At 44.6% G+C, this 13,399-nt stretch overlaps 1 protein-coding gene across 1 annotated transcript in view; it reads right to left on the bottom strand.

Annotated features, from left to right (window-relative positions):
* Positions 1–9,146: 9,146 nt before the first annotated feature.
* Positions 9,147–13,399, bottom strand: part of HUS1 (HUS1 checkpoint homolog (S. pombe)) — a gene marked incomplete at its 5' end in the record, with an annotated part of 6,732 nt that continues 2,479 nt past the window's right edge. Inside the window, 4 exons of the mRNA XM_009870927.1 lie at positions 9,147–9,238; positions 10,077–10,208; positions 10,982–11,081; positions 13,174–13,248. Coding sequence (XP_009869229.1) covers positions 9,147–9,238; positions 10,077–10,208; positions 10,982–11,081; positions 13,174–13,248 — 399 coding nt within the window. The remainder of the gene's footprint in view (positions 9,239–10,076; positions 10,209–10,981; positions 11,082–13,173; positions 13,249–13,399) is intronic.

Raw genomic sequence — 13,399 nt, 5'->3', positions numbered from 1 at the left:
CTTTTGTAAGAGCTTTGAAGACCTCATTTTGCCTTGTGCATCTAACAGGCTCTTCCTGGAACTCTAAGAAAGCTCCTCCCCCTGTATATGGGGCAGGAGGACCACCTTTGTAGAGCACGAGCAGCAGGCACCTGGCCAGAATGGCCCAAAGGAGCCCTGGCCAGGGGCCGTGCTCAGTGTTGCAGAGGAAGGAAAAAAACCCCGGTGACACTTGCTAACCCATCGTGGGTTTAAAAAAGCCTTTCTCCCTCCAGCTGCAGGTCACGAGAAGCCATCTCCATGGTGCACGAGCAGCAGGCAGTTAGCGAGCCCAAAGGGAGCAGAGGAGCCCTGACAAGTGGTCCTGCTCAGTGCTGCAGAGGAAGGCAAAAAACCCCCGGGGACCAGTGCCAATCTGCCCTGGGGGAACATTCCCTCCTGATGCCAGCGCCATCAATCAGCTATTCCCTGAGCATGGGAGCAAGACCCAGGAGATGCACAAGCCCTGTTCTCCCACAGCCTGGAGCCATCTCAGGGGCTTACAAACGCTCCAGGTCTGATCAACTTTGAGGGCAAGAATCCTTGCCATGCCTGGCAGGACACCAGTAGGTGCTGCAGAGCACTGGGACCCCTGGCACCTGCATCTCTGCTTCCCATTTCCTAGGGCTGCTCTTCCTGGCTCCACAGGGGATGAGGATGGTGAGCTCTGCAGTGCTCCCGCAGAAGGCATTCCCTTGTCTGGCCACAGCTATCCCACTGGAAAATCCTGAGAGCCTCAGGCACCTCCTTATGTTGGTGGTTCTTCTCATCCCCAGCAGCCTTGCCCAGCCTCCTTGGTGTTCTTCTCTCAGACCCTCCAAGTAAATCCACAGATTCCTCAAGGACTTCCTCTCAGATGTCTTCAGGCTGCCCCAGGGGCCAGGAACACAGGAGGACACTGACTTTTATCCTGGCCCAGGGCATTGCGACAGCTGCATTGCAGGGTGGTAGCACTGTGACATGGGTGTGATGGACTCCCCTGCCTAGCCTCACCCAGCACCCCTCTGCCCAGTGGCCTTTGGAAAAAGGGCTTTGGGCTGCTGACCCCAGGACAGTCCCTGTGCCCAGGAGGCCCAGGGGGTTTTGATTCTGTTTCAGAGCTGATGCTCACAAACACTGACACAAGGCACACGTGTAGCCAGGAGCGGGCTGATGCATTCTTCAGTTTAGCTTGATAAAATCATCCCTTACAGTCTGGCAGAGGAAAGCCTCAGAGCCACAGAAAGTAGCCGCAGGAACACAGGGCAGGTTAGTGCTCGTGTCCTGAAGAGTGAGAACTTGACAAGTGGAGACTGGTCTGTGTGATTCTGGGTCAGGACAGTTCCAAGCACCAATACCAGCTGGGCCACAAGTGGATTGAGAGCAGTCCGAGGAGAAAGACATGGGGGTGCTTGTTGATGAGGGGCTTAACATGAGGAGGCAGCCGAGCAAGCCAACAATATCCTGGGGGGAAAGCATGGCCAGCAAGTCAAGGAAGGTGATTCTTTCTGCCCCTCTTCTGTGCTCTTGTGAGACCCCAGTCGGAGTGCTGCGTTGAGCTCTGCAGCCTCCAGCATAAGAAGGACATGGACCTGTTGGAGTGGGTCCAGAGGTGGGCCACAAAGATGATCAGAGGGCTGAAGCACCTCTCGCACAAGGACAGGCCAGGAGAGTTATTAATATCATCATTATTTCATTGTTCTGGGACAGATCCTCCACTACTTGCATTTTGTGAGAAGCATAGCTGCTATGACACCCATTTCATTCAACTAACAGGGAATGGGGAAAGGTGTAATAGCTCTTTTTAATTCATCCCTTGAAAACAAACATTATGTAATCTGGAGAGAACCTCACTAGAAAACACAAGACTGTTCCTTGCATTGGGTGGGAAGCAGGTATGATGAAGGATGGGGTGCCCTGCCATGGCTGGGTGGTGTCAGCCTGCCTACTTTCCTTTGGTTTGCAGCAAGATATCCCTACAACCACACTGTGCACCACTCTTCAGTGTAGAGGCTGAATAAGTATGCCCTATCTTCCTTTATACCAGAAGACACACTCCCTTCTGTAGGCCAGGCACGGAAGTGTGGCTGTCAACTCTTCTTTGCACCCAAGCACTGTTTCAACACATTTTCGTCATGCTAGGTCTAGTTCATCCCTACATTCATAGACTAAGTCAAACATGTCCTAATCTCCATGCACACAGAGGCATGAGCCCCACACTGAAACTAGGCAGAAATGTTACCGTGTAGTAAGAATCAGAAAACAGGATGACTCTTCCAAGAATGGGATCTGCACAGCATGCTGTACACCGGTCAGAGGCTGCTGGAAGCTGCACAACCCAGTGTTATCTGCATCTGAAGGGATGCAAGATTACTATACCAGTCTTTCTTTATTTATGGTGTTGCCTTTAATAAATGATATTTTAAGTGATACTTCACAGTATTTGAGTTTCTTTTTTAATGGGATCTTAACAAACCAGCACCCACTGGTACAAAATGGATGAAGAGGACAGGAGAGCTAGAATGGTATAGAAGAACAAAGTCATCAGAAGGACTAGAATTACATACGTGGATGGTATTTGAATGGAACAAGAGCAAAATGCAGCACCGATTCCTTAGGAAGGACAACCAAGATATACCAAAATGTAGTATGCAATGTAGCAACTTGTCAGTTCAAAATAACACAAAAAGCAAAAGCTCTCAGCTGCAGAGGTGTGAAACTAACAGGTGTTGGATTAAAATTACAGCACAAACTTCCAGTACACATACAAAATGTACACACATAACCTTGCATACTACATACTCATGCCCAGGAGCAGCTACTCCAAGGATGTACCAGCACAGAAAGAGATCGCCTTCAGCATCAGAGTGAAAAAATCTTCTGTCACATCCTGCTGATGCTCTCTGTGATAAACCGAGGAGGGTATTTAAGGATGGGTGTTATTACCCATGTTATGCACCATTGACCTGATTTGAAAGCCTCAGGATAAAAGTTCTCTGGAGCTCCTGGCACAGGTGGCAGTCACAATGGGGGAGAGGGGTAGCTGTGCCCATGAGGAGAGGATAAGTCAGGTGACCCAAATGGACCAATCACAGCATTCCTTCCCACTGTGCTCAGTATATAAGGGCCCCTAAAAAGAACCTCTGGTTTTGTGCTTTCAGAGTTGCTATTGGCTCTTAATCTTTCTCTGTGCTGCTGGTGTTTTCTGTTTCTGCATTGTAGAAGTGATCACTGGAGGCTGGTGCATGATAAGGGATATGAAAGATCTACTCTATACTATGCTCTTTGGCCCAGTTAGCTATTAGAGCAGTGCCAGAGATCTTTTATCCTGGCAGTCTCAAACCAGGACACCTGCTTAGCAAAATTAAGGTAGCACAGGCATCCAAATGACTTCTGTAAGCACCTTGTGACATAGAGGAGGACTTTTCTTGCTAAGAATAGGGAAAAAATAAAACCTGTCTCAGCGAAAGGGAAATTGTCAGCTGAAGAAGATACCCATACAAGACCTTGGTACACACATTTAAGCCACAAATCAGAGGAAGGTCCCAAGAGAATGGAAAAGCTCCTCAGAGGAGAATGAAGTTTAGAGAGAATCTAAGGAACTTGTAATGCCACTTTTCAGAGTAACAGAAGCTATCACAGAGGTATAGCAGCTTCCTTCCTCCTCTTCAGTATCTGTCTCCACCCTCTCACTAGCTCATTAACTAAAACTGCTAGGTTTTACAAAGCAGGGACAGGAACATGCTGAATCAGTTCCCCAGATCCACAGAAAGAAAGGTTCATCTGCATGTAAGCTTGGGGGAAGAACTCGGAAAGTAGAAAGCAGCAGGTGTTCATCAGGGGAGCAGCCTCTTCAGGCCAAATTTTCAGAATGCAAATCATTTGTGCTGTTTGACAAATTATGGCAATCGCACAGCTCTCCTACACTAGTGACAGAAATTCAGTGATTTAGACTAACAGATATTAATTCTTTTTCTCCATGTTCTTATCTTAAACATTGGGTCTTTTTGCAGATAATAAGACAATACAGAGGAACATCACGCCTCTTCTTCAGATTCTTCTAGTAAAGAAAAACAAAACCATTTCTTAAAGCCCCTTGTCTTGGTAAGACTGATTCTAAACTTCTCTTTACAGCTGCATGGCAAATTGGTATTATCATCCTCCCAGCTCCAAGAACAACTGCATATTAGGATCCCAAATCCCTCACCAGTTCAAAAAGTTTCAATTTCACATTACTCATCTGCTAAACGCCTGCCTTCTGCGGCACTAACCACTACTTTTTTGATCATGGACTGCTATACGAGACACTTGGCCTGCTGGTGGCAGGTGGAATGCACCTGTCCCAGATGGGGAAAAGGATTTTGGGGTAGGAGTTAGCAGGGCTCGTTGACAGAGCTTTAAACTAGATATGGAGGGGGAAGGGAAGAAAACTGGGCCTATTAGAAATAAGCCCAAGGGAAGCATGCCAGAGCTTGTAGGATGGTGTGCTAGTGAGGACTCTCACTCTGCCATTTAATTTGAGACAAGGGATAGACATTTAGAAGTCATGGAAACACCTGAGAAGGCCCTGATAGGAAATGAGCCCACACTCATAAAAAGGTGTTGGGATCAGTAGTGATCTGAAGTACATCTATACCAATGCATGCAGTATGAGCAACAAATAGGGGGAACTTGAAGCCATGATGCACCAGGAAAACTGTAACAGAAACATGGTGCGATACCTCACATTACTGGAGTGCCACAATTGATGGCTACAAGCTTTTCAGGAGGGACAGACAGGGAAGGAGAGGCAGTGGAGTGGCCCTGTATGTTAGGGAATGCTGTGAGGTTCCTGCACTGTATTGATAACTTCCTGCTCCAAGTGGTTGAAGAACCAATGAGGAAAGGTGTGATGCTGGACCTTAACAAAGAAGGTCTGGTCACAGATGTTAAGGTTGGAGGCAGTCTTGGCTGTAGTGACCATGATACGTTAGAGTTTAGTATTGTTAGGGAAAACAGCAAATAGGCTGGGGGTCCACAAGAAATTGGGAGGGGACACAGCTGACCCCAGCTGACCAAAGGGATATCCTGTACCACATGTCATGCTCACCTAGAGGAAAAGAAAGAAGGAAGGGGAGGGCACTTGGAGTTACAGAGTCTGTCTTCACAAGGAAGCATAACATACAATGAAAGCCTGCTTTCCCAGAAGTGGCTGAACACTTGCCTGCAGGTGGGCAGTAGCAAATTAATTTCATGCTTTGCTTTGCTTGCATGTACAGCTTTTGCTTTACCTATTAAACTGTCTTTATTTCAACCCGTGAGTTCTCTTCACTTTTATCCTTTCGCACCAGGGGGAGCGAGTGAGCTGTCTACCACGGTCAACCTGCAACATAGGAAAAACTGGACTTTGCAACTGGTAAAGATGCATGGGACCAGCGTGTTGGAGGGGGCGAGTGGAAATATGCCAGCTGACAAGGCACGTGCAAGGTAATGGGGAGCATTGACAAATAAAGGTAGAGTAGGCAGAGAGGCATATAAAAAGGGTTAGTCAACATGCTCACTGCTGCAGTCTGTCTTGCCTTTTTAAGTCCCTTCTTCACAGTCTCTGCATAACCTCCCTATCTCATCTGTGTATCTGCCAGCTAGGTGCCAGTTCCAGGTAGGAACTGCATGAGCGAGATTGGTGCCAGCTACCGGAATTAGGTGGTGGCTGTATGTGTCCCAGGGCTACTGGAGTAAGTGCAGGGTTACCAGGCACCAGGGTGGGAATTGTGTGTGTCTCAAAAATCAACTACTGTTGGGAAGACTGGCATGAGTGAGGCAGGTGCAGGTCTTGGTGCCAGAAGCTGGAGGAAAACAGCAGGTCACAGTCCACATACCTGGTGCTGGCTAATGGATGGCAATTGTCTGTGCATTCCCCAAACCAGGTGTGCGTGGAGCATGTGTTTGCTGCAAAACTTGAAGTTGGATGAGCCAGTTAGTACGAGGGCCTGGCTCAGGGCTGGAGTCTTAGGCAGGTGAAAGGTCTCTGTGCTTGCATCCAGAGGGACCGATGAGTATAGGATACCTCTGGGCCTTGCTAGCGAGGACTAATCTAGATTATCCAGCAACTAGGGGACTCATGGAACAGGTAAGAGGGCCAGGCGCTGGGCAGGGGTACTAGACAGACAGTGCCAGTACTTGAGCAATCTCCAAATAAGTGTGTGCTTGTGGGCATGAGAGCATTATGTATGTGTGCCAGCATAGTGACCTTCTGATTCTGCCAGATGAAGAGAAGGAACAAGTTGTGGCCTCCTGTGCTACTTCTACATGGGTCCTGTACATAGATGCAGTTGAAGGCATAGCTTGTCTATGTCAGTCTGTGACCAGCTGTGTCAGTCCTGTGTGTATTTGTATGTGTCTCTGGGACACAAGTTCAGCTTCACTGCCGGCTGAACCTGTAAGTAGGAAAGCAGCAACATCCCTCAGCCCAGGGTATACATATCACTGGTACCTAGGTACCTGAGGCTGGGCTCCAGTAGCTGGGCCAGAGCTGCTAGAGGGGGGAGCCACTCCTAATATCCTGTAGCATCCTGTGCGTTAGAAGAACAAAATGTTGGAAAGAGGCTGGATGGTCATAGTTATTTTGTAGTCCCATCAGTGGCTCATATTTGTTTTGTCTTGGCAGCTTACGTCACAAAATTTTTCCGGCATAAAACAATTGGTTCATCATGTGGAACCAGCTAGGGCTGTTAATGAGAATACTTCTTCCCATTTTCAGTGTCAGGGAGCAGCAAGAGCAAGGCTGCTCCAGAAGTAAGGAGGAACCAGGAGTACAGATTGGCAACAATGCAGAGGCTAGACAGCACCCCTACAGCTGAGGCACAGGCCCACAAAATCTAAACCAGGCAAGCAGAACCAGGTGGTGAGAGCAACAGCTCCCATCCAAAGCCAATCCAGGAAATCTAAACATCAGTTCAGAAATAAGGCTGGAGCCAGTCCCAGTTTAGGGAAGTACAGAATGCCACAGCCTGAGCTGAAACAGGATCTGTGGACCCATGGACAGGGAATGTGTCAGGGTTCCTGGTGAGGCTGTATTGGGCCATTAAGGCCCAATACTGCCCTTAGAGCTCTAACAACTGCACTCACAGACGACAGCAGGTTTAAACCTGAGTAAGTATTCTTTTCCCTATGATCAGCACATATACATCAGCTCGATGGCAGGGCTGAGCTATATTCTTGCACTGTATTTAGGCAGGAAGGGTAAGAAAGCACTGGGCTGGAGAGACATCACCTCTGTTGGTCTGTTTAGTCACCTCTTCTCCAGAATACAAAATGGACATACTACTGCACACTCCTGACCTGTACCAGCATTACTCCCACTTGTATTGATTTTTTTATCTAAAAATAAACCAAAACATTTTCTTGTAACTTCTAATCTCTTTTTTAAAAATAGCAGTCATAGAGCCCTCATAGCTAAGAGGCCATTATTACTAGTTCTTAGGCTATACCAGAAAAAGTAATTTCCACCAGGTTATACAGAGCATATTTTTCAAAGGAGAAAATCCAAATACTTCAAAGCCTACTTTCATAGTGCATACACTGTATCCTACTCTGACAGTTTTTCCCCTCACCTCAGGAGAAAACCCAGGAATATTTACCCCATAGCTCTTACCATGCAATTGCTGTAATCTGGTGTAAAGGCTATTTTCATCTCACACACTTTTTGGGTAATTCCACTTACCCGTGAAAACTAACAGAATCTGGAAGATGCTTTCTGTTTTGTCTGAGAGAAATGATGTAAGAAGGCAAAGAAAAAATATTCCTGGGTCACTGTCTCTCCTTCAGCTTTCTCTTGACCACTTGCAAGAACGTGCAAGAACTCTGCAAGTACAGAAAGATTAATTGCTCCCTTAACCTCAATCCTCCTTGAAAATAAAAATTAAAAAAAATGACCCAAAACACCCAAAACAAAAAAAACCCACACAAACAAAATACCCAACACAAGAGTTACTGTCTAGCAGAAACTCTCAGTCCCATTTGACAGCTATTGCTCACAACTTCTAAAACAAGTTTCGCAAGTTATGCAAAACTCTGTGGAACACCAAAGGTTATATGGAACAAATGCAATTACACATGAAATAAGGAGGAAAAGACATCAGAAGATAACCAGGAAGTAGGGGCAGTAATCATGTCACCGAAACTAGTCATGCTCTTGGCTGCTCAGCATCAGAGCTTAGATGCAATCTCTCCATGTCTGATGCCATGACACAGGTTGTACTATGCTTTCCATCTGGAAAGAGGAAAAAAACATGATCTACAGGTAACTTGCCCTTTATTTCAAAAAAAATGCTGTGTTCACACATGTCCTCATATGATACTCATTCTGTATATTTCAAAAAAATTGCTGTCTTCATACATGTCCTCATATGATATTCTGTATATTTGAAAAAAATTGCTGTGTTCACACATGTCCTCATATGACACTCATTCTGCACATAGAGACCTTCACTGCCCACATGAATAAGGTAATTCAGACTGTTTATCTCATCCTCTCTCACCAAGAGCTAAATGCATCATTTAAGCGCTATCAGAACTACTGAATCATGTTGGAGCAAGTCAGACCAAAAGATACAACCAGGAAAAGACACTGCTGAGATGCTGGTGAGCCTCAGCATCAGTTACATCCTGCTACATGGTGGCAGCCACAGGAAGCTCCTCTTCCTCAGACACATTTCTGCAACACAAGTACATCACTGCTAAAGGACTGTGTTTACCTGCTCAGGCAAATAACAATCTGTCAATATTACAGCTTGTTCAGAGATCCCTTAACATGGAGCCACATTGTCCAATATTGAATACATCCAGCAAAAGCTCCAGAGGTCAATTCTACCTTTATGTTTGTTGCTTTCCTCACAGCTCAAAGCATCCCAAAAGCACATGAAAATTTCAGTGTTGTTCTCTGTAACACTTAGATATGCCAGCTCCCCAGAGTTACATCTTTCTTGCATGCAACTCTTCATAAAAATGGTCTTCTGTATGAGGAGATATTTTGAGTAATGTCATAAATATGGAAATAATGTCTCTGTGATGGCTGCATCCAACAACGTATCACACGACAGTACTCCAGCAACTCATGAAAGCTTTTGAACTTTGCAGAGAAGGCCTCAGGTTTGAGAATGACCAAGATTCTAAAACATTCCGGCAAGTGCTGGAATAAAATACTGAAGTGAAACATCCTCGTGGAGCAAGATGAAGTGGACAATTCTTTTACTTACAATATCTGTAAAGAGAAAAAAAAAGAAAAAAACCAACACAAATTCAGTTTAAAGCAGGAAAAACACTTTAAAATTACATCTTCTATAGAATGCCACCGTAAGAATACAACGTTTTTACCACTTCTGACAGAAGGATGACTATACATATCATCCTGAAATTTATAAATCCTTGAGGGTGTATGAAGCATTACTGAAGAGTCTATGAAAGCTTGTATCAAAAATGAAATATGTAATGCATGGGCCTATAATGCTATACCCATGATTTAAATCTTGCTTGGGAAATTCTTAGCACTAAACCAGAACACACAGATATTCTCAGGAGGAGTACAGTTGTCAAAATAGGATATAAACCCCTGCATATGCTTCTGCTAGACAGAATATATTGCTTATATGATTAGAAACACTAGCTGCATAAAACATGTTTTGGTACCGAATGTAAGAAGGCATCCGAGGAACAAATCAAACAAAAAACAATGTGTCAGTAAATCCCAGTTTCTCTGCTAGAAACTAGGGACTTTGTTTTAAGACTTTAAAAAAATAGTACATTAAAATAATAACAAAAAATAATAACTTCAAAACAGAGACAATAAGAAAACACAATTAATCAGTCTGAGTATTCACCTTGATACTTATAAAGGTCCTGGCTTAATTTTTTTAATGTTTTTTTTTATTCTTCCCCAAATGCTTAAGGCCTGAAGCTTACTGCCTAAAGACAGAAATATTAAAAGTCCTCAGGTACAGTAAAAATAGTCATGTTTCAAACAGACAAATCAGAAGATATGCTGTTCTGCTGAGACTACAACCTCATTAAGTGGAGTTTGCAAGCAGAGATTCTGAACTTACTGCACAGTGCTTTTGTGGGATTGACCTGCTGTCCAGCAAGCAGCTGCTGCAGCTTCCTGATGTCTATGCGTGCCTCAGCCATGCTTTCCAGATCTCTGTCTTGAGCAGAACTTTGGCATCCATCCTCTGATGCTAAAAGCATAAGAACCAACACTTATAAATACATCAGAAGGAGTTTCAACACCTATAAGGACACATCTGATAACCACTGAACAGCTGGTCCTCAAACAATTTTCAGAAACAGCAGTGTAAGAAAGAAAAAGCCTAGTTTACCCATAAAATTGTCAGGGATACTGGAAGACATTCCTTCCAGAAACATGTAACAGCCATTATTCTTTTTTCTTTTTAAGGTTTCATTTAAAGACTTCGAAGTACTTGATGCTCTTCTGTAACAGCACTTACCTTCTGGCAGTGCTTACCAGCATCACACTTAAGTAATGCAGAACATGTCTAACTGGTCAGAGGTGTAGAGAATCTGTCTTATGAGGAGCGCCTGAGGGAACTGGGGTTGTGTAGTCTGGAGAAGAGGAGGCTCAGGGGAGACCTTACGGCTCTCTATAACTACCTGAAAGGACATTGCAGTGAGGTGGGTGTTGGTCTCTTCTTCCAAGCAATTGGACGAGAGGAAATGGGCTCAAGTTGCATAAGGGGAGGTTTAGATTGGACATTAGAAAAAATTTCTTTATTGAAAGAGTGGCCAAGCATTGGAACAGATTGCCCAGGGAAGCAGCGGAGGGGTTCAAAAAAACATGTAGATCTGGCACTGTGGGACATGGTTTAGTGGTCATGGTTGTGTTGGGTTGAAGGTGGACTTTAGATCCTAGAGGTCTTTTCCAACCTTAATGATTTTATTATTCTATAATGAGATCAGACAGACGCAAGAGGCAATGAACAGAGAAACTTACCCCAGGGTGGATTTCCCAAGTCTTTAAAATGTGTTGTTACAGACACTAAATCAGTTTCTATTTTCAAGTTCATTTCTCCACTCAAGTTTGCTTCAATCACCTAAAATAAAACCAAACTCAACTTCAGGCAAGCCACTTTTGCACTGCAGAATAACAGAAGAATAAAGTACAGCTTTGCTCAAACACAAGCTTCCAGAAGCACTTGGCGTGCCATCACAGGTCAACTGTACTTCCTGAACACGGTTTGAACATTGGAACGTTCAGTTCCAAAATGCATTTCTCCTTATTCCTGGTGAATTATCCTAGACGAACCTCCCGAAAATTATGAAAAGAAAGAAATTCAGAAGTACCTAAAGATTCTATATGACATACACGGAAACTGGGATGCACGAAAGGCTGACCTGCACCTGCAGTATTGCCTTCTGTCATAGATTGAGCCTGCTGCACCAGGAACAAGAGCCGCACAGTTGCTCGCTCACCCCTAAAGCCCCTCCTTTAGGTATGGGGAGGGAGAAAATTCAACAAAAAAGGCTCAAGGATTGAGATTAGGCAGGGAGGGTTTGTTCACCGCTTATGGTCATGGGCAAAAAACAGAGAGAATTGGGAAGAAAAACACAAATTTAATTTAATTTACCACCACCAGTTTAACCAAATCAACTAGAGTAGAGTAGGACAGTGAGAGAAAGTAAATACAACCGGATTTAAATACCACACTCACTCACTTCCCCGTCTTCTCAGCTATCTCCTCCCCACCATTGGCTCAGACAGGCAAAGGGTGGGGGCACAGTCTGGCTATTACTCATTGTTCATGGCAATCCTTCCTCCTCAGGATGAGGACTCCTCACATGTTGCCACATGGTGTCATCTCAAGAGAAACAATCCTCCTTTCTCCATGTGAGTCCTCCTCACCAGCATGGGACCCATCATAGGGTGCAGTGTCCTCTGCTCCAGCACAGGTCCTCCTCAAAGTTGCTGTTCGCTTCCAGTGTGCCCTCTGCTCCTGTGTGGTCTCTCTCTCCACCAGCATGGGGTCCTCCACGTGCCGCTAAATCCTGGACGTTTTCCACTACCAATCTCCTCAACCTGCCCTTCCACTCACCATGAGACTCCAGTCTCTGCTCCTCCTCCTTTCCTCACCTACTCTCCTCTCACTTCCCCCTCCTCAAAACAAACAACTCCCCAAAAGACAGGACAAAGAGACAAAGAGGCTGGCCCAACAGGTTTCCCCTCTTAAATGCATTGACCCCAGAGGCTCTGATTGGCCTGGCCTTGGCCAGAGGCGGGTACGACTTCTACCTGGACTGGGGAAGGCTCTGGAAGTTTCAAAGGGAGCTACGCCCAACAGCCCTCCTCCTACTGAAAAAAAAAACACAAACCCAACACAAACCACCATACACAAACCCATGACATTTTCCAAGACTTCCAAGACTTCAAACCAAACAACAGTAAATCCAAGCAGAACTCTGAATTGCTAGAAATCCTGGAAAAATGCTGCAAGCTTTCAAAATCCATCCCGAGAAAGTGTCCAACCAGAAGGAGACTGACTACATATATCTCACACAAAAAATCCTGTGCAGATCAGAGGATTCCTAAAGCACATATGAGCACTTCATTTCTGTGATTACAAGAATTCTCAGTAATTTCAAAAGAGGTTCATATCACCACCAGAATGTCCTATAGAATGGGAGATGCCCACAGATGAATGTTCCAGAGTTGGCTGGAAACCCACCACGCCAGAGTCTAAAACACAAGCTGACATCCAAGAGCTATTAGTAGGATTTCCTTTAAATCCTGCCTCAAGTTAACTTAAAGTTCATTCACACACACTCGAGACTTGATTAATTTATTTAATAAACTAATTTATTTAACAAAATCACCTGGAAAATCTCCAGCTAGCTTCCTGAAGGAATTTTATTTCTTACCAGCTACAAAGAGTGGCTTGTAGCAATACAATGTCATGTTTTTCCAAGGATTCAGTAATTTCTGGGAAGGTCAGGACAAGCTCTTCAGTGTAAATGCTAGAAAACCACTATCATTCTCTTCAGCCCTTATACAGTCTTGAGGTACCTGTAGTTCAATGTCTGACCCATCCCACGATGTATAAGGGCACCAGTTTGGGCAACAGGGAAACATGTTATGTCCAAGATAAAATAAGGTCTATTAGGACACATGCCTGAAGTGTCTTAACTTACAATGGAATTGCTGAGATTCTTCATTCTCTCCACAACACTCTTCATTGTCTTCAGCACTGGTAAGTAAATACTGACCTAGAAAGACATAAGAACTACATTTGCAAAAATATTTCACGTGTGACCAAGATGCGATGCATTTATTTGTCCCTTTCATTCTATTTTATTTTAGACTCAGCTATATATTGAATGCAAGGAGCAGAACACTTAACTGAAATCAGCAAATGAC

The sequence above is a fragment of the Apaloderma vittatum genome, unplaced genomic scaffold (assembly GCF_000703405.1).
Source record: "Apaloderma vittatum isolate BGI_N311 unplaced genomic scaffold, ASM70340v1 scaffold16386, whole genome shotgun sequence".
NCBI lineage: Eukaryota > Metazoa > Chordata > Aves > Trogoniformes > Trogonidae > Apaloderma > Apaloderma vittatum.
Note: the sequence above shows the minus strand (reverse complement) of the source record. Positions and strands in the feature narration are given on the sequence as shown.